Below are 15,698 nucleotides of genomic sequence, written 5' to 3'. Positions count from 1 at the left end.
TGCTCAGATGGAGAGAGCATCGCTTGTTGTGCTGACTGGGCTCGGTTTCCAAGTTCTCTGGGGCTGTGATTTGGGGAAATCTCATGAACATACTCATCTCCCTGCTCCTAATCAGAAGGCAGAGGGAGAGGAGAGGGGCCTGGGACGAGGTGTCCCAGGTGCTTCAGGCAGGGGGAGCTGGCCCCCAGGCTACCCAGCTGCTGTGGGCGTCTGGTAAGATCTGTGCAACCATGAGCATATCACTCCCTTCTTTGGCAATGGTCCAGGGCTGAGAGTATGAAGAAGGAAACCTTATTTGATTGGTCTTGTCCAAAATGTCCTCATCTTTTCGATTGACTTGCCCGGGTACCATTCTGAGTTGGTATTTCATAGGCTTTTAAAACTATAATTTTTCTTAGTATTATGAAGGTGACAATGATTTATAATGGTCTCTTTTTTTAATCTACTTTGCTGTTCTGCATTCTCATGGCTTGAGGATACTTTTAATTTGCTATTCATATGTACTTTAAAGAAAAAGTGAAGTACCAATGGCTCATGCCTAGAATCCTAGCTACTCAGAGGCTGAGATCTGAGACTTGTGGTTCAAAGCCAGCTCAGGAAGAATAGTCCCTGAGACTCTTATCTCCAATTAACCACCCACATCCCTTAAATTAAAAAAAAAAAACAAAACAACCTGCTCAAGGGATAGAGCGGTAGCAGTAGCTGTGACCCAAAGAGCTCAGGGTTAGTGTCCAGGCCCTGAGTTCAAACTCTTAAGATTGACGCACACACACACACACACACACACAAAAAAAAAAAATGTAGCTCTCCATGCAGTGTCAGATAATTAGAACCTAGGGCCAGGAGCATAGGCTAGTGGTAGAGTGCTTGCCTCGAATGCACGAAGCCCTGGGTTCGATTCCTTAGTAACACATACATAGAAAAAGCCAAAAGTGGGGCTGTGGTTCAAGTGGTAGAGCACTAACCTCGAGCAAAAAGTGTCCAAAGGACAGTGCCCAGGCCCTGAGTTCAAGCCTAGGACTGGGAAAAAAAAAAAAGAGAAAATTAGAACCTATTCGAGACTTCGTATGTAGTCGCCAATCTTCCCCTGTGCCAGCACCAAGCCACCAGGAATAGCTACCTTTGTTTAACCACACTGAGTTCAACATATTAACAGAAACTCATCAGATTGGTTAAAGGTTAATCTCCATTCATGATAAGAGGTTTGACGTTTGTGCTTAAAGACTACAGGGACTTAGTGAGGAATTGGGACTCTCCGATACAAATCAGTAGACGCCACATTTGTCTACCTGCAAATGTCAGGGACTAGGACACTGTAGCAAAATCAAGCGGAAGACCTGGAAACCAGGATAGGATTAAGAAATGTCACTCTGGTAGGAGGTCCTAGAGGTAGAGGAGAAAAAGGACTGGAATGTTTTTCTTTCCTCTCTTCCAGTAGACTACAAAGCTGTGAAATTTGCTAATTTGTGCTCTTTCCTGCAAATGTGCATCTTGGGATTCCACTCACAAAACCATGAAATTCTGTTTCTCATGTACTTTGGACCAAGTATTAGCAGGAATAGGAGTTTGGGGGTTTTAGGGTTTTTTTTTGTTTGTCTAACTAGGAAAATTCCAGAAGTGGAGGTGTGGCTCAGGTGGTAAAGTACATGAGTGAAAAAGCTAAGGGACAGTGCCCAGGCCCTGAGATCAAGCCCCAGTACCAACACGAGGAGGAGGGAGGGAGGGAGGGAGAGAGAAAAAAGGTTTTAGTTACTGTCCCCTTCTGAAGCTGGAGGTGGCCAGATCTGAAAATAAAGTTGAAATGTGAAGATATTTGGGTACATGAAGGCCTTTCATCTGTTGCTTTTTCAATCGTACATTCAGATATTGAACAGAATTTTTATAACAAAACCTGTCATGAACAAAATTGCCAGGAAAACATTCAAGGGGGTGGGGGGAATTACTTGATTAGATGGAGTAGAAATAAATCCTACCCCCTGGGGAAAACAAGGGAGCTCTCTTCTGTGCCTTGAATTATGTATGAATATCGCAGGCTGAGAAGAGGCTGTCTTCTAGGTATCCATCTGCATAACAGATACACTAATTTGTAACAATGTTTCTGTTTCCTCTCAATACCTTACTCATTTATGCTTAGAAGAGTTGCCTTTGTAGAGGTGATGCCATATATTTGAATTATCAGGTCAAATAGACTGAATTGCAATTAAAACTGACCATTAGTAAAAAGCTGGATAAAGAATTTAAAGTCCAGTCACCCCCTTATCTACTAGAGATTGATTACAGCAGACTGAGACAACAGACTCCTTGGATGCCCTCATCTCCTAATGTAGAATAGCATAGTATTTTTATTTTTATATATTTATTTATTGTGGGTCATGGGACTTGAACTCTGGGCCTGGGCGCTGTCCCTAAGCTCCTTAGCTCAAGGCTACTGCCCTACCACTTGAGTCACAGCCCCACTTCCCGCTTTCTAGTGATTAACTGGAGTCTCATAGACTTTAGTGCCCCATCTGGCTTTGAACCAGCCCCCTGAGTAGCTAGGATTACAGGCGTCGTGAGCCACCTGTCTTAAGCATAGTATTTTTAGTCTGGCTAAGCATAATTTTTTTTTTTTTGCCAGTCCTGGGCTTGAGCTCAGGGCCTGAGCACTGTCCTTGGACTTTCTCAAGGCTAGAGCTCGACCACTTGAGCCTCAGCACCACTTCCGGCTTTTTTTTATGTATATGGTACCGAGGAATCGAACCCAGGTCTTCGTGCATGCTAGGCAAGCACTCTACCACTAGGCCAAACTCCCAGCCCAGCATAATATTTTTATATACCCCATCACATCTTGGAAACTTGTAAGTCGTCAAGATTATTTATAATAATACCATGTAAATGCTATGTAAATGGCATACTGTCTCATTGAGAGAATGATGACAAGAAGAAAAGAGTATGCATGTATTCCATGTAGATCCTTTTTTCCCCCTAATCTTTTCTGCCTTCCAACCTATAACTGGTTGATCGCAGAGGCCTGCCACATGCACGTTCCATGCTGAAAGTAGACTGACTGCTGTGGGCCCAGGAAAATGAGTTTGCAGACCAAGAACCTGGTGTCAGCACTAGAGTTACTATAGAATCTACCATGTATTCCATGTATACTCAAAGACTATAGTGTTGGATATCAAATTATCCTTAGCTTGGAAAGAATAGTCATCTTGGTCATTATTTTACTATTTGAAAATGTGCAAACAGACACTGTAAGAAATTTTCACAGCTTTCTTGTAATTTTCATCTTATAGAATTTTTATAACCATCTGTCTTATGGCTGAGAACAGGGAAATTTTCAGTTTCTCAGTTACTTCTTTTCCTCATGGCATCAAGTTAGTTCAGAAATTCAAGCTATGGGAAAATAAAACCTGGCTTCTGATTCCCATTTTAGTGTTGTCATTTAGTGTTACATTAAACTTGTCCCAATGAGATAATGGTGGGAGATGAATCCTGCACGAAGTATTAGTATTTAGTAGTATAATATTTAGTATTTAGAAGGGTTTTTCTAATTTTATATCTAAATAAAAAATAAAACCAGAGGTCAAAGGTCAAATTTTCTTATAAAATTAATATATAATATACCATATTATATACATATTATATAATGTTAATGTATAATATAATGATAAACTATAGTAGTAAAGATTTTATTTTCTTCTTAGGTAATTTTTTAGTTTCTGAAAGTCAAGACTGAACCAAACTCTGAAGCCATTCTCAATTGATTGGAATTTACTTCTCACTTAGTATGCTATTATACCTGATTTTTAACTCCAGCCACTCTTTTTTTTTTTTTTTTTTGTGGGTCATGGGGCTTGAATTTGGCCTGGGTGCTGTCCCTGAGCTCTTCAGATCAAGGCTACCACCCTACTTCCCATTTTCTAGAGGTTAATTGGAGGTAAGAGTCTCAGGTCCTTTTTGTGCCCTGGTTGGTTCTAGACCTTGATCCTCAGATCTCAGCCTCCTGAGTAGCTAGGATTTACAGGTGTGAGCCACCACACCCATCCGGCCACTCTCTGTACTATTTTCATCATTCAAAGAGCTGTTTTTCTTCCAACATTATGACATGATATGCCATATATATATATATATATATATATTTAATTCTTAGTCCTTTTCCACGTTGCTGTCAGGAAAAATGCAAACTAAAGAGTTCAGCATCTATTTGCAAATCCTTGTTAATTTACTATCACCAATTTTTTTGCATATTTCTTTCTACTTGGCAATTATTTTAACTGATCACCTAAAATGCCAGCACATTCATTAAAAATGGCTGAAATCCCAGGATTGAAGTTTAAAACTCGGGCAGGAAAGTCCATGAGACTCTCTTCTTCAACTAACCACCAAAAAGCTGGATATGGAGATGTGTTCCAAGTGGTAAAGCGCCAGCCTAAGGGACTGTGGCCAAATCTTTATCTTGAATATAAGTTGCACTGCTCTAGTCCTCAAAGAACATGAAACTGCTCTCAGCTTAGCTCCTTCCGGAAGCTACCTTGGCACAGTCCCCAGGCCACACCCTGGAGGTGAAGATCAAGGTATAGTGTTATCAAGGTACAGAGTTCAAGCTCATTCCCATAGTGAGCCCAGTACACGGTGTGTATTCTGGGGTTCGTCCTGTTTCAGAACATGAGCAGCAGATCCAAGGAGCCCTGTGAAAATCTCCTTTAATGGGAAATTGTGTGAGTGAGTACAGTGGGTGAGTCTGATATTTCTGGCTTTTTAGCATCTGGGTTTTATTCCGCTTTGCCTTTCAGAGCACAAAACTGTGCTTCCTGTATGGAACAGGCCTGGGGAGTTCCTCGTTGGCCAATGGCAACTGTTTTTCTAGTAGTTTTACAGTCTCTGGACTTCGGGGTACATAACCCACTGCCTACAAGGGGTAGAGTCATGGTGTCTGAGGCCTTCGCCAATCCTTATGGATAAACGGTGTGCTTTCTGTAATGACCAGGATAGAGGAAAGGTTCAAGGGCAAGGTTGCAAAAACCAGAAGACCCCAACAGCTACTGAGGAGCCCACCAAAGTGGTCTCTAGAGCTTGATGAGAATTTTTCCTCTTAAAGAAGGAGTCGTGCCAGAGAGACTCCATCTCCCAAATAACAAACCAAATATCAATCTGGAGACATGACTTACATTATAGAGTGCCCCTTACGAGCATTAAAACTGAGCAAGTGTAAAAACACTGAGTTACAGCCCAATATCTATAAATATTGTCTTAAAAAGGAAGATAACTGATATTTTAAAATCACCTTATTGCTTTGAACTTAGAAATGGGTTGTATTAACTTTTGCCAAACAAACATATTTCCCTCTTCTGAAATGTTGATCCTTTTTTTTTTTTTTTACCCCCAGAGAGGCCATTTCTGGGGCTAAAACTCAGGGCCCAGGCTCTGTCTCTGAGCTTTCATGCTCAAGGCCAGTCCTCTACCACTGGAGCCACAAGCTTTCCTTGTAGATTTTTGGTGGTTCATTGAAGGTAAGAGACTCATGGACTTTTCTGTCCAGGCTGGCTTTGGACCACAGTCCTCTGATCTCAGCTTCCTGAGGAGCTGGGTTGACAGGGGTGAGCCACTGGTGTGTGGCTTTCGAATCGTGTCCAGTCTTGATACCAAGTGGTCCCTGAGGGTCTTGGGCATGTCACTGTGTCCTTCCTAGTGCAGGAATGTAGAACCCGTTACCTTGATTTTTACAATGGCCCATAGTCTGTGGAGGCAGCTTTGCGTGGCCCTTGGGGCGGCCATGCAGGAGGCACAGCACGCTGCACTCCTCGAGGCTTCCTTCTCGTAGCAAGACTGCTATGAACGGTTGATGAATGGTACTCATCCAACATTCATGTGAGCATATGTGTGTACATGTGCACGTGTGCCAGTCTTAGGCTTGAACTCAGGGCCTGGGCACTGTCCCTGAACCTCATTGCTCCAAGCTAGCAGTCTGTGGCACGACTGTGTCCCTGCCCCCAGTGCCCCCTCCAGTGCATTATCCATGATCTACAATCCTCCAGGTACCTTCTGAAACACACACAAATATCACTCTGAGCAAAGAACGGTAAATGATAGTTCCCAGGCCCTGAGTTCAAGTCCCAGTACCAGTACCAAACACAGAACAGTTGCATTGTTTTCTTGCTCAATAGTCCTACTCATTCCTGCTTCTTTGCAGAGTGCTTTAGTGTATAGCAACTACTATCTTTTAAATAATTTAAATACTATGCAGTGACGTGTGTTAACTACCATAGCATTAGGGTAGTATGCTTTGTGTGTATCTGTTTACCCCACCATTGCCACCTTGTCCCTAGAAGAGTCTTTCTGTGGCTTTCCTGCTATTCTGCCATGTCCCTTGACATGGCCCCCGCCCCTCCCACCACCAGACCCAATTGCTGGTGGAAATAAGCCATTGTCCCAGGTCATTCAGCCAAGTTGATCTGGGTGTGTCTTCCACACATTTAATTTTTAGCACAGCCTGTGAATGCCAATAAATATGACTGGGTGGTCTGCTCTGTTTCAGCCACGTGACCCATGAAGTACCAGAGGGATTATCTCCTCAGGATCCTAGAACTGTCACTGAGAAGCCAGATGGCACTTCCGTTACACCAGCCCTGCCCACTCCTGACCTGGAAAGGGAAGAGGAAAAAGATGACACTTCAGACACTGCAGACCCGAACCCCTGTAGTGCAACTTACAGCAACCTGGGTAAGTACAGATATCACCCTGCAATGCCCTGCCCAGTGTTCCGTCTGCCAAGAGAGATAGTTTTTAAACTCACACCAGAAGCAAACAAACAAAATAATCCTAATGCTGCCTAAGCGTATGTTAAACACCTGCTACCCTGACCTCTGTGCCATGTGCTAAAGATGCTGACAGGGTTCCTGCCTGAGGAAAGAGAAGTGCACCTGTTAATAGATTCAGTCTAATGTGATCAACACAATTGTAGGGATACACATGGAATTCTTTTGATGTTTCACCAAGAAGACTGTCGTCAGAATGTCCCACATCCAGGGAGGCATAAGCAACAGGATTGCAGACCAATCAAGGCGCAGAGTGGGACCCTGTCTGGAAAATAACCAGTGAGAAAAGGGCTGAAGGCATGGCTCAAGTGGTAGAGCACCTGTCTAAGCAAGCACAGACCCTGAATGAAATCCCCTGTGTCACAAAAAAAAAGCCCTTTTCAAGATAGTTCCTGAACTGACTTAATTGATTAACAGAAGGGATAAAATATTTGAACCATCAAGAGGATTTTAACAATAGAAATAGCCAGGTGCTGAAGCTTATACCTGCCAGCCTTGAGCATAGAAGCCAAGGGAAAGCACCCAGGCCCTGAGTTTAAGCCGTAGTACCAACACAAAGTAAATTAAAAATCATGATCATGCCAAGTGCCAGTGGCTCATACCTGTCATCCTAGCTACTCGATGCCAGCCCAGATAAGTCTGTGAGAGTCTTATCTTCAATAAACTACTCAAAAAAAAAAAAAGCTGGAAGAGGAGCTGTGGCTCAAGTGGAAGAGAGCTAGCCTTGAGCACAAAGAAGCTCAGAGACAATTCCCTGGCCCCAAGTTCAAGCTCCATGATTACTTTGAGTGCAGAAATACACTTCATAGATGTTTTTAGCGGAAAGATAGCTTCGTATTGCCATAATACTCATAAAATGCTGCCCAATCTTCCTTAAGCGTTTAAGTGCCTCTGCACTTGGCATCTGTGGGTTTTGACACATGGTGAGATTGCTTCTTTGTGAGGTAATAGGGTTAACTCTGTAGGTTCTACAATGTGAGGTTTGGGAGTTCTTTCTGTCTCTCCTACTGGAACAAGTGTTTCACATGGCATTTAGAAATCTCTTTTAATATTTTCAGCAAATCATTTCCATGTAGCTTTATACTACTCCTTTGAGTAATTTTTTTGTGATTTAAAGCTCTGATATTTTAAAATGGTACATTTATTATGTTTAATTACTGAAAGGGGCTGGCCTGCATTGGCTCACACCTGTAATCCTATTTACTCAGGAGGCTAAGATCTGAGGATTGGTTCAAAGCCAGCCCAGGTAGGAAAATCCATGAGACTCTTAATCTCTAGTAAACTACTCAGAAAAAGTTGGAAGTGGCACTGTGGCTCAAATGGTAGAGCCTTTAGCACAGAGAGGCTCTTGGATAAAATTCACGTCCTGAGTTCAAGCCCCAGGACCAAAAAAAAAATGTCACTCCTTACAGAATGGTGCCTTTCCTATGGGTGGTGGTCACTTGAGCCACCAAAATTAGTTTCCTGATTACAGATACAATATCTATTCATGTTGTTCCAAGTCCATTTCAAAACACCTTGAAGAAAGATGGCTGTTTGTCTTTGCCTGTCCTGGGATTTAAACTCAGGGCCTGGGTACTATCCCTGAGCTTTTTTATTCAAGGCTAATGTCTACCTCTTACTTTCCTACTTAGGCTGGCATTTCTCAGATCTTAGCCTCCTGAGTAGCTAGGATTATAGGCATGTGACATTGGCATCCAGCTTGCTGGTTGTTTTGTTGTTAGTGTTTTTGTCCATCATGGGGCTTGACAAACCCAGGGCCTGGGCTCTTCTGCTTAAGGCTAGCACTCTTCCACTTTGAGCTTCAGCACCAGTTCTGGTTTTCTTGTGGTTTATTGGAGATAAGAGGCTCATAGACTTTCCTGCCCTGGCTGGCTTTGAACTGCGATTCTCAGATCTCAGCTTCTTGAGTAGCTGGGATGTCAGGTGTGAGCCATTGGCACGGCTGACTGCTGGTTGTTTTTGATCCAACTCTATGATATTTATTTTTTATTGTTTATTTTTTTTGCTAGTCCTGGGCTTGAGCACTGTCCTTGGACTTTCTCAAGGCTAGAGCTCTACCACTTGAGCCTCAGCACCACTTCCGGCTTTTTTCTATGTATGTGGTACCAAGGAATCGAACCCGGGTCTTTGTGCATGCTAGGCAAGCACTTTAACCACTAGGCAAAACTCCCGGCCCCTGCTGGTTGTTTTTTATGTGACATTTCTGACTGCTTTATCAACAGGAACATGTAAGGAATTCTCCTCTCTTAGAAATAAGTTGGTGATGTTTGCTCTCCTTCATTAACTGGGTAACTGAGAACTTTATCTGTTGCTTTAATAATAAAAAAAAAAAAATCTAGCAAGTCTCCCTTTGCTCAACAGATTTTTGGCTCACTCCTCTTTCTGTATCTCTGCATCCTAGCGCATTATCTAAGCACCCAGGAGGTGCTAAGAGTGTGTTTGAATGGATGAGCTAAAAATGACTGTGGTGTGTCTGACTTTGGGAGATTCTCAAGGGAGGGAAATCTGGCATTGCTCAGAAAGGTTCAAGTCACAGTTTAGGCGCTCCATTAACTCACTGGCTCTTTGTTTCCTAATATGGGGCTAGATCCATAGGCTTACTAGTTAAGGAATTGTACAAATCTTGGCTCTGCCTCCTTTTTATGTGTTCCCGTGAGAATCTCCACATTGCTCACTGTGTTTCTCTGAGCATGTGCCAGTGGGGAACTGTTCAGACACCAAAGGAAAGTAAAACACCTAAGCATGTTCTGTGTCCAGATCTCAGCACCGTATTGATTGGCAGTGTTGAATGTTGAGGGACTGGATAAACTTAGAAGATGGTTGTAACTGCTAGCCGTGTAACCATGGAATAATGTTGTTATAACTGCCAGCTTCCTAAAACTCATTCTAAAGAGTTCATTGACATTCATTCATTTACTCAACCAATAGTTACTGAACAGACATCCCAACGTAACACTAATGATTTGAACTAAAGATTTTTTTTTTCTGCCAGTCCTGGGGCTTGAACTCAGAGCCTGGGCATTGTCCTTGGACACTTTTGCTCAAGGCTAGCGCTCTGCCACTTGAGCCACAGCGCCACTTCCAGCTTTTCCTGTGTATGCGATACTGAGAATCAAACCCAAGGCTTTGTGCTTGCTAGGCGAGCATTCTACCGCTAGGCTGTGCTCCCAGCCCTGAACTGAAGATTTCAAAATGCAGTTTTAGCCTGGCACTGGTGGATCAGGCCTATAATCCTAGCTACTCAGGAGGTTGAGATCTAAAGACAAATGGTTCAAAGCCAACCTAGGGCAAGAAAGTCCATGAGACTCTTATCTCCAATGAACCACCAAAAAAGCCACAAGTAGAGCTATGACTCAGTAGTAAAGTGGTACCCTTGACCAAAAAAAAAAAAAAAAAAAAGGCAAGCTCAAGGACAGTGCCCAGGCCCTGCATTTTGAAGCCCCAAGATGGCACCAAAAAAAAACAAAACAAAACAAACAAAAACCCTAACATTGATAGCTTTAACATTTGTTTGTGCATTTGTTGTACTTCTTTCTATTTTAAAGTAAATCCATTTATGCCTGCTTGCTGCAGTCACATTTAAAAATAGTTTTGCATGTTCTAGAATTTGTTGACCGAGTGAAATATTCAAATTACACAGATAACTTGTCCCCTAAATAAGTAACGGTGTTTTCAGGGAGATTTTCACTGATGAGAGTGCAGGAAGCGTATCCCTCCGCTGCTGCTCAGCTGACATTCTGTACATTGGCCTGCATGTCTGAGGCTCAGTCCACAGTGCTCTTTGGAGATCAGTTGTCTTACTGTAGTGTGGGAGGCGTCCCCTTTGCCGGGCCCATTATGGGTTACATTTCACTATGGTAGGTGATGAGGCCTTAGGTAAGGCAGGTCCTTTCCCCTGAGTTTCTGGGGTTTTTTGTGGGTTTTTTGTTGTTGTTGTTGTTTTTTGCCAGTCCTGGGCTTGAGCTCAGGGCCTGAGCACTGTCCTTGGATTTTTCTCAAGGCTAGAGCTCTACCACTTGAGCCTCAGCACCACTTCTGGCTTTTTCTAAGTATGTGGTACCAAGGAATCGAACCCGGGTCTTTGTGCATGCTATGCAAGCACTCTACCACTAGGCCAAACTCCCGGCCCTCCCCTGAGTTTCTGGCACCTGCTGCCAGTGCATCAAGGAGAAGGATGCATTCAGCCAATAAGAGGCCTGCTCCTTCGATTAGGCAAGCAGTGAAGTCGTGAAGCATCTGTGTCCATAGCTGCAGTTTTGCCCTCTCTCTCCCTTCCTGTCTCATCTGTTCTACTTACGTTTTGTTGGTGGTGGTGGTGGTGGTGGTGGTCGTCATGGGGTTTGAACTCTGAGCCTGGGTGCTATCCCTGAGCTCTTTTGTCCAAGGCTAGCACTCTCCCACTTTGAGCCACAGTTCCAATTCCAGTTTACAGGAGATTAGAGTCCAGCCCTAGCTGGGCTTCTTGAATGCCAGGCAAGCACTCTACCACTAAGCCACCTTCCCAGCCCCTCTGAAGACATTTTTAAGCTGAAAGAAAGTAGAGGGTACAATATGTAAACTTCAAAAAGAGTAAGGGTGTAGTCAAACATAATTTACCCAGAATTTTTTTTTTAGTGTATAGCAAGTCAAGATAGAGCACAATTTATTTTTTTTTTCTGTTTAGAGAGCCTAGTGTGCCACAAAAATGTAGACTATGTGATGTTATATCTGGCCTGCTGAAAACTGAGCCTGGTGTCTGGCCCCAGAGACTTGAGAAGAATGTACAGTATTAAAAGTTTAAAATAAAAACAGTTAAGATACCAAACTTAAAAAAAAAAAAACTGACCCAGATGATTGGCGTTCAGTTAAGAGACCTGTCTCTCTTTTTTTTTTTTTTTTTTTTGCCAGTCCTGGGCTTGAGCTCAGGGCCTGAGCACTGTCCTTGGACTTTCTCAAGGCTAGCGCTCTACCACTTGAGCCTCAGCACCACTTCCGGCTTTTTTTCTATGTATGTGGTACCGAGGAATCGAACCCGGGTCTTCATGCATGCTAGGCAAGCACTTTAACCACTAGGCCAAACTCCCGGCCCGAGACCTGTCTCTCTTTTAGGAGGAAAAACAACAACCTAAAACACAAAGCACTTTTGGGCCTTGAGAATGGCTTGACTTACTTGCTGGAGCTGTGGAATGAATGTTGTGGTTTCTTTCCGCCAACATCACATACCATTATTTGAAGAAGCCATGTTAATCTTTTTTTTTTTTAACAGTGCTGGGTCTTGAACTCAGGGCCTGAGCACTGTCTTTGGACTTTCTCAAGGCTAGAGCTCTACCACTTACACCACAGCACCACTTCCAGCTTTTTCTATGTGTGTGGTGTCAAGGAATCGAACTCGGGTCTTCTTGCATGCTAAGCAAACACTCTACCACTAGCCAAACTCCCGGCCCCCATGTTAATCATCTTTATATCCTTGTCACCTTGACAGTGCCTTTCTGCTTCAGAATAGTGGCCAGTTCTTTGTTTCTCTGTCCATCTGTTTAGCAGCATCTTACTACCCACATGCTCTGGCTCCATTCCACCTCGGTTTTGAGAGGACAGGAAACTCATACAAAACCCACTACAAAAGGCTAAAAGTTCAAAAATAGAGCAAAAAGTGCTCATTAAACACAGAACTAAGAGGTGATAGCTTGTTGGGTACGAGTGGTCACCCTGACTACTCAGGCAGCTGAGATCTGAGGATCACAGCTTGAAGCCAGCCTTGGCAGGAAAGTCCTCAAGACTCCTAGCTCATACCTCCGATGAACAGCAAAAGGTCCGAGTGGTGGTCTTGTTCAAATGGTAGAGTACCAGCCTTGAGCAATAAAGAAAAGTCACTAAGGGACAGGGGACAGCCCCTCGTCCCTGAGTTCCAGCCCCAATATGGGCACCAAAGGGAAAGAAATGATTCACGTGGCAAGTTCAAAGAGAAATGGCGGGAGCTAGTACCTTGCCAAAACTGTTGGGGAATTTCCTTCTGGTGGTGGAAAATAGCAAATCTGCCCTCTCCCACCCCAACAGGTACCAGTCTGCCAATGACAGGACAGGTTTCCTCACCTGTGCCAGTTTTGCGGTGTTTTATTTAAAGCCATTTGAAATCCTTCATTCTCCCTGTGCCGGTAGTTGTTGTTGTGTATTCTAGTATGGAGAAATAAGCAAGAGAAGCAGCCTCCTCGGAGGAGGAGTTCTGGGCAAAATAAGTTCATGTTTCTATATGTTTTTTCATCCCGTTCCATCCCATTCCCAGTCAGAGCTTTGCTGGGCCCTAGGTGCAGAGAGGACAGCATGACACCAGGCTGTCAGCAAGCTGCCCCATGGGTGATGGGGGTCTAGGTACAGGCACTTGCCCTGCAAGCCTGGGAGGCCAGCTCACAGCAGACTGGAGAGGACCAGAAGAAACACACTCCCTGAGGCAGGATGTTTGAATGTGACAGGGAGGGAGGGACAAGGTGAGAGTGGTAGAAAGCTATCCTGGAGGACGGCCCTCAGGAGCAGACACATAGCAAAAGTGGAATACCATGCATCTGGAGAAACTGCAAGCTGGCTTCCACTACAGAGGAGATGAAGACACAGGCTCACCAGGACCAGGCCATAAAAAGGCTGGATGAGCTGGATTTGATCTTAAAGACAGGACAAATGGTGGAGGGGTGGGGTGGGAGAGGAGAGAGAATGAATCCTGGGGCTTGAATTCAGGGTGCTATCCCTTTATTTTTTTTTTATTCCCTTAAGGAGTGCTCTACCACTTGAGCTCCATTTCTGGCCTTTTTGTAGTTTATTGGAGTCTCATAGACTTTGTCTCCTGGACTGGCTTTAAGCTATAAGCCTCAGACAGATCTCAGCCTCCTGAATAGCTGAGATAACAGGATGAAACTGGCTCCCAATTAGATTCTTTTCTACAGTTAGATATGATATATATATAACATTCACAAATAGCAAGTTCATATTGTTATGTGTAATAATATAGAGACTGGGGGGGGCGGAAACAGGAGACAGCAGCAAGAGGCATGTCACCACAGTCAGGCATGGTGGCAAGGGCCTGAACTACTACAGATGCAGCTCACGGCCTCTGACCTTCTCCATGACACTCCATCTCTGCAAGGCCTGGGTCAACAGCTGAAAACTACGAGCTGTCACAAGGCATATCCTCTAAGTGAAGCATGGTTCTGGTCTCTCACTAGCCAAAAGTGCTGGGCTATGACGGTTGCAAACACCCCACCCTCACCCTCACACTGGATAAGGACACCCAGGAACTGGGACCAGGTGACTGAAAATAGAATTTATGGTGTTTCGAGCAGATTATTGATTTGCTTTATGGGGTTATAATTTACACCCCATAAAATTCACCCTGTAAAAGAGTCCAACTCAATGAGTTTCAGTGTAGACCATTACCAGCAGTTCTAGAACGTTCTCACCACCCCAACAGAAACCAGTGCATTGTCAGTCTACCCACGCTCTCCCCTTCCACCAGCTTCAGTGTCCGCCCCACTGTGTCTCTGCAGCTTCAGGATTTCTAGGCATAAATATTTTCAAGCTTCATTAACATAATGTCTATCAGTACTTCATTCATCTTTACAGCTGAATAATATTCAATTATATTTTCTTTATCCACTCGTCAGAGGACAGACACGGGGGTTCTTTCCATTTGGGGCAATTATGAGCAATGCGGGGACAAGCCGCATGAGTTTCAGGGTGACTCTGCAGGAATAGAAACACTGGCGCACACAGTGATTCTAGAACTTTTTGAGAAACGATTGTATTGTTTCCCAAGGTACACAGATTTTCCATATTGTCACCAACATTTGGAATTGGGAAGTAGGTATTCTCCACCTCTGTTCTTTTGCCCCTCCAAGACTTCTGTATTTACACATGAATTTTATAACTGACCTATAAATTTATGTAACCAGCCAGCTGCCAGTGGCTCCCCCTGTGAAGATTGATCTAAAGATCACAGTGCAAAGCCAGCCTGAGCAAAAAAGTCCATGAGACTCCAATTAACCACCAAAAAAAAAAAAAAATAGAAGTAAAGTTGCAGCTCAAGTGGTAGAGAGCTAGCCTTGAGCAAAAACAAACTCAGGAGACAGCACCTGGGCCCTGAGTTCAGGCTCCAGAACCAGCACACAAGAAAAGAATCTATTACAAATTCACTTGGAATTTTGATACATTAAATCTCTATCAATAATATTAAGATGATGTACTTTCATCTTAACAATTATTAAGTCTCTGATCCAAGAGCATTAAAAAATGCATACAATTAGTCATTTTAATTTTGTGGCTAATTTTTAATAACATGACTAATTTCCATTTGTGTGGCTCTTTTCTAAATTCCTTTCAGTAATACTTTATAATTTGCAGGGTACAAATGTTGCTTGATTAAATTTATTCCTGAATATTCTTTTTTATACTACAAATCGAATTATTTTTATTAGTTATCATCAGTACATTATTTTTACCCTGCAGAAAGGTTTTTTAAGCTCATTTTTTATTGGTCTTGTTAATAGACAGAAATGAAATTGATTTTCTTATATCCTCTTCTAGTGAACTTTTATATTCTAATACTTTTTGTGATTATTTAGGCTTCTCAACCTACAAAATTATGCCATCTATGAATAGACATAGTTTTAGTTGCTCCTTTCTTTCCAATCTCTTTTGCTAAAAGCTCAAGTACAAGGTAATATATAAGTGGAAAGAGAAGAAACCTTTGTTTTGGCCCTGATATTAGGAGGGAAACTCCACAGTTTCTCATTATGTATGGTGTTAGCTTATGACTTTACACAGATACCTTTTATTACACAAGGGAAAGCCTCTTCTGATCCCAGTTTGTTGGTTAAGTGTTGTCATGAAAAGATATTTCATTAGCATAGTATCTTACATTGGTTAATTTTC

The 15,698-nt window shown here is 43.0% G+C and overlaps 1 protein-coding gene across 2 annotated transcripts in view; it reads left to right on the top strand.

The window, feature by feature from the left end:
- Nucleotides 1–15,698, top strand: part of Peak1 (pseudopodium enriched atypical kinase 1) — a 49,283-nt gene that overhangs the window by 13,991 nt on the left and 19,594 nt on the right. For both annotated transcript variants that reach the window (XM_090321609.1, XM_090321610.1), the window contains exon 2: nucleotides 6,521–6,705. In XM_090321609.1, coding sequence (XP_090177735.1) covers nucleotides 6,521–6,705 — 185 coding nt within the window. The remainder of the gene's footprint in view (nucleotides 1–6,520; nucleotides 6,706–15,698) is intronic.

Source organism: Megascapheus bottae, chromosome 30 (assembly GCF_031878675.1).
Source record: "Megascapheus bottae isolate mThoBot1 chromosome 30, mThoBot2.hap1, whole genome shotgun sequence".
Lineage (NCBI taxonomy): Eukaryota > Metazoa > Chordata > Mammalia > Rodentia > Geomyidae > Megascapheus > Megascapheus bottae.
Note: the sequence above shows the minus strand (reverse complement) of the source record. Positions and strands in the feature narration are given on the sequence as shown.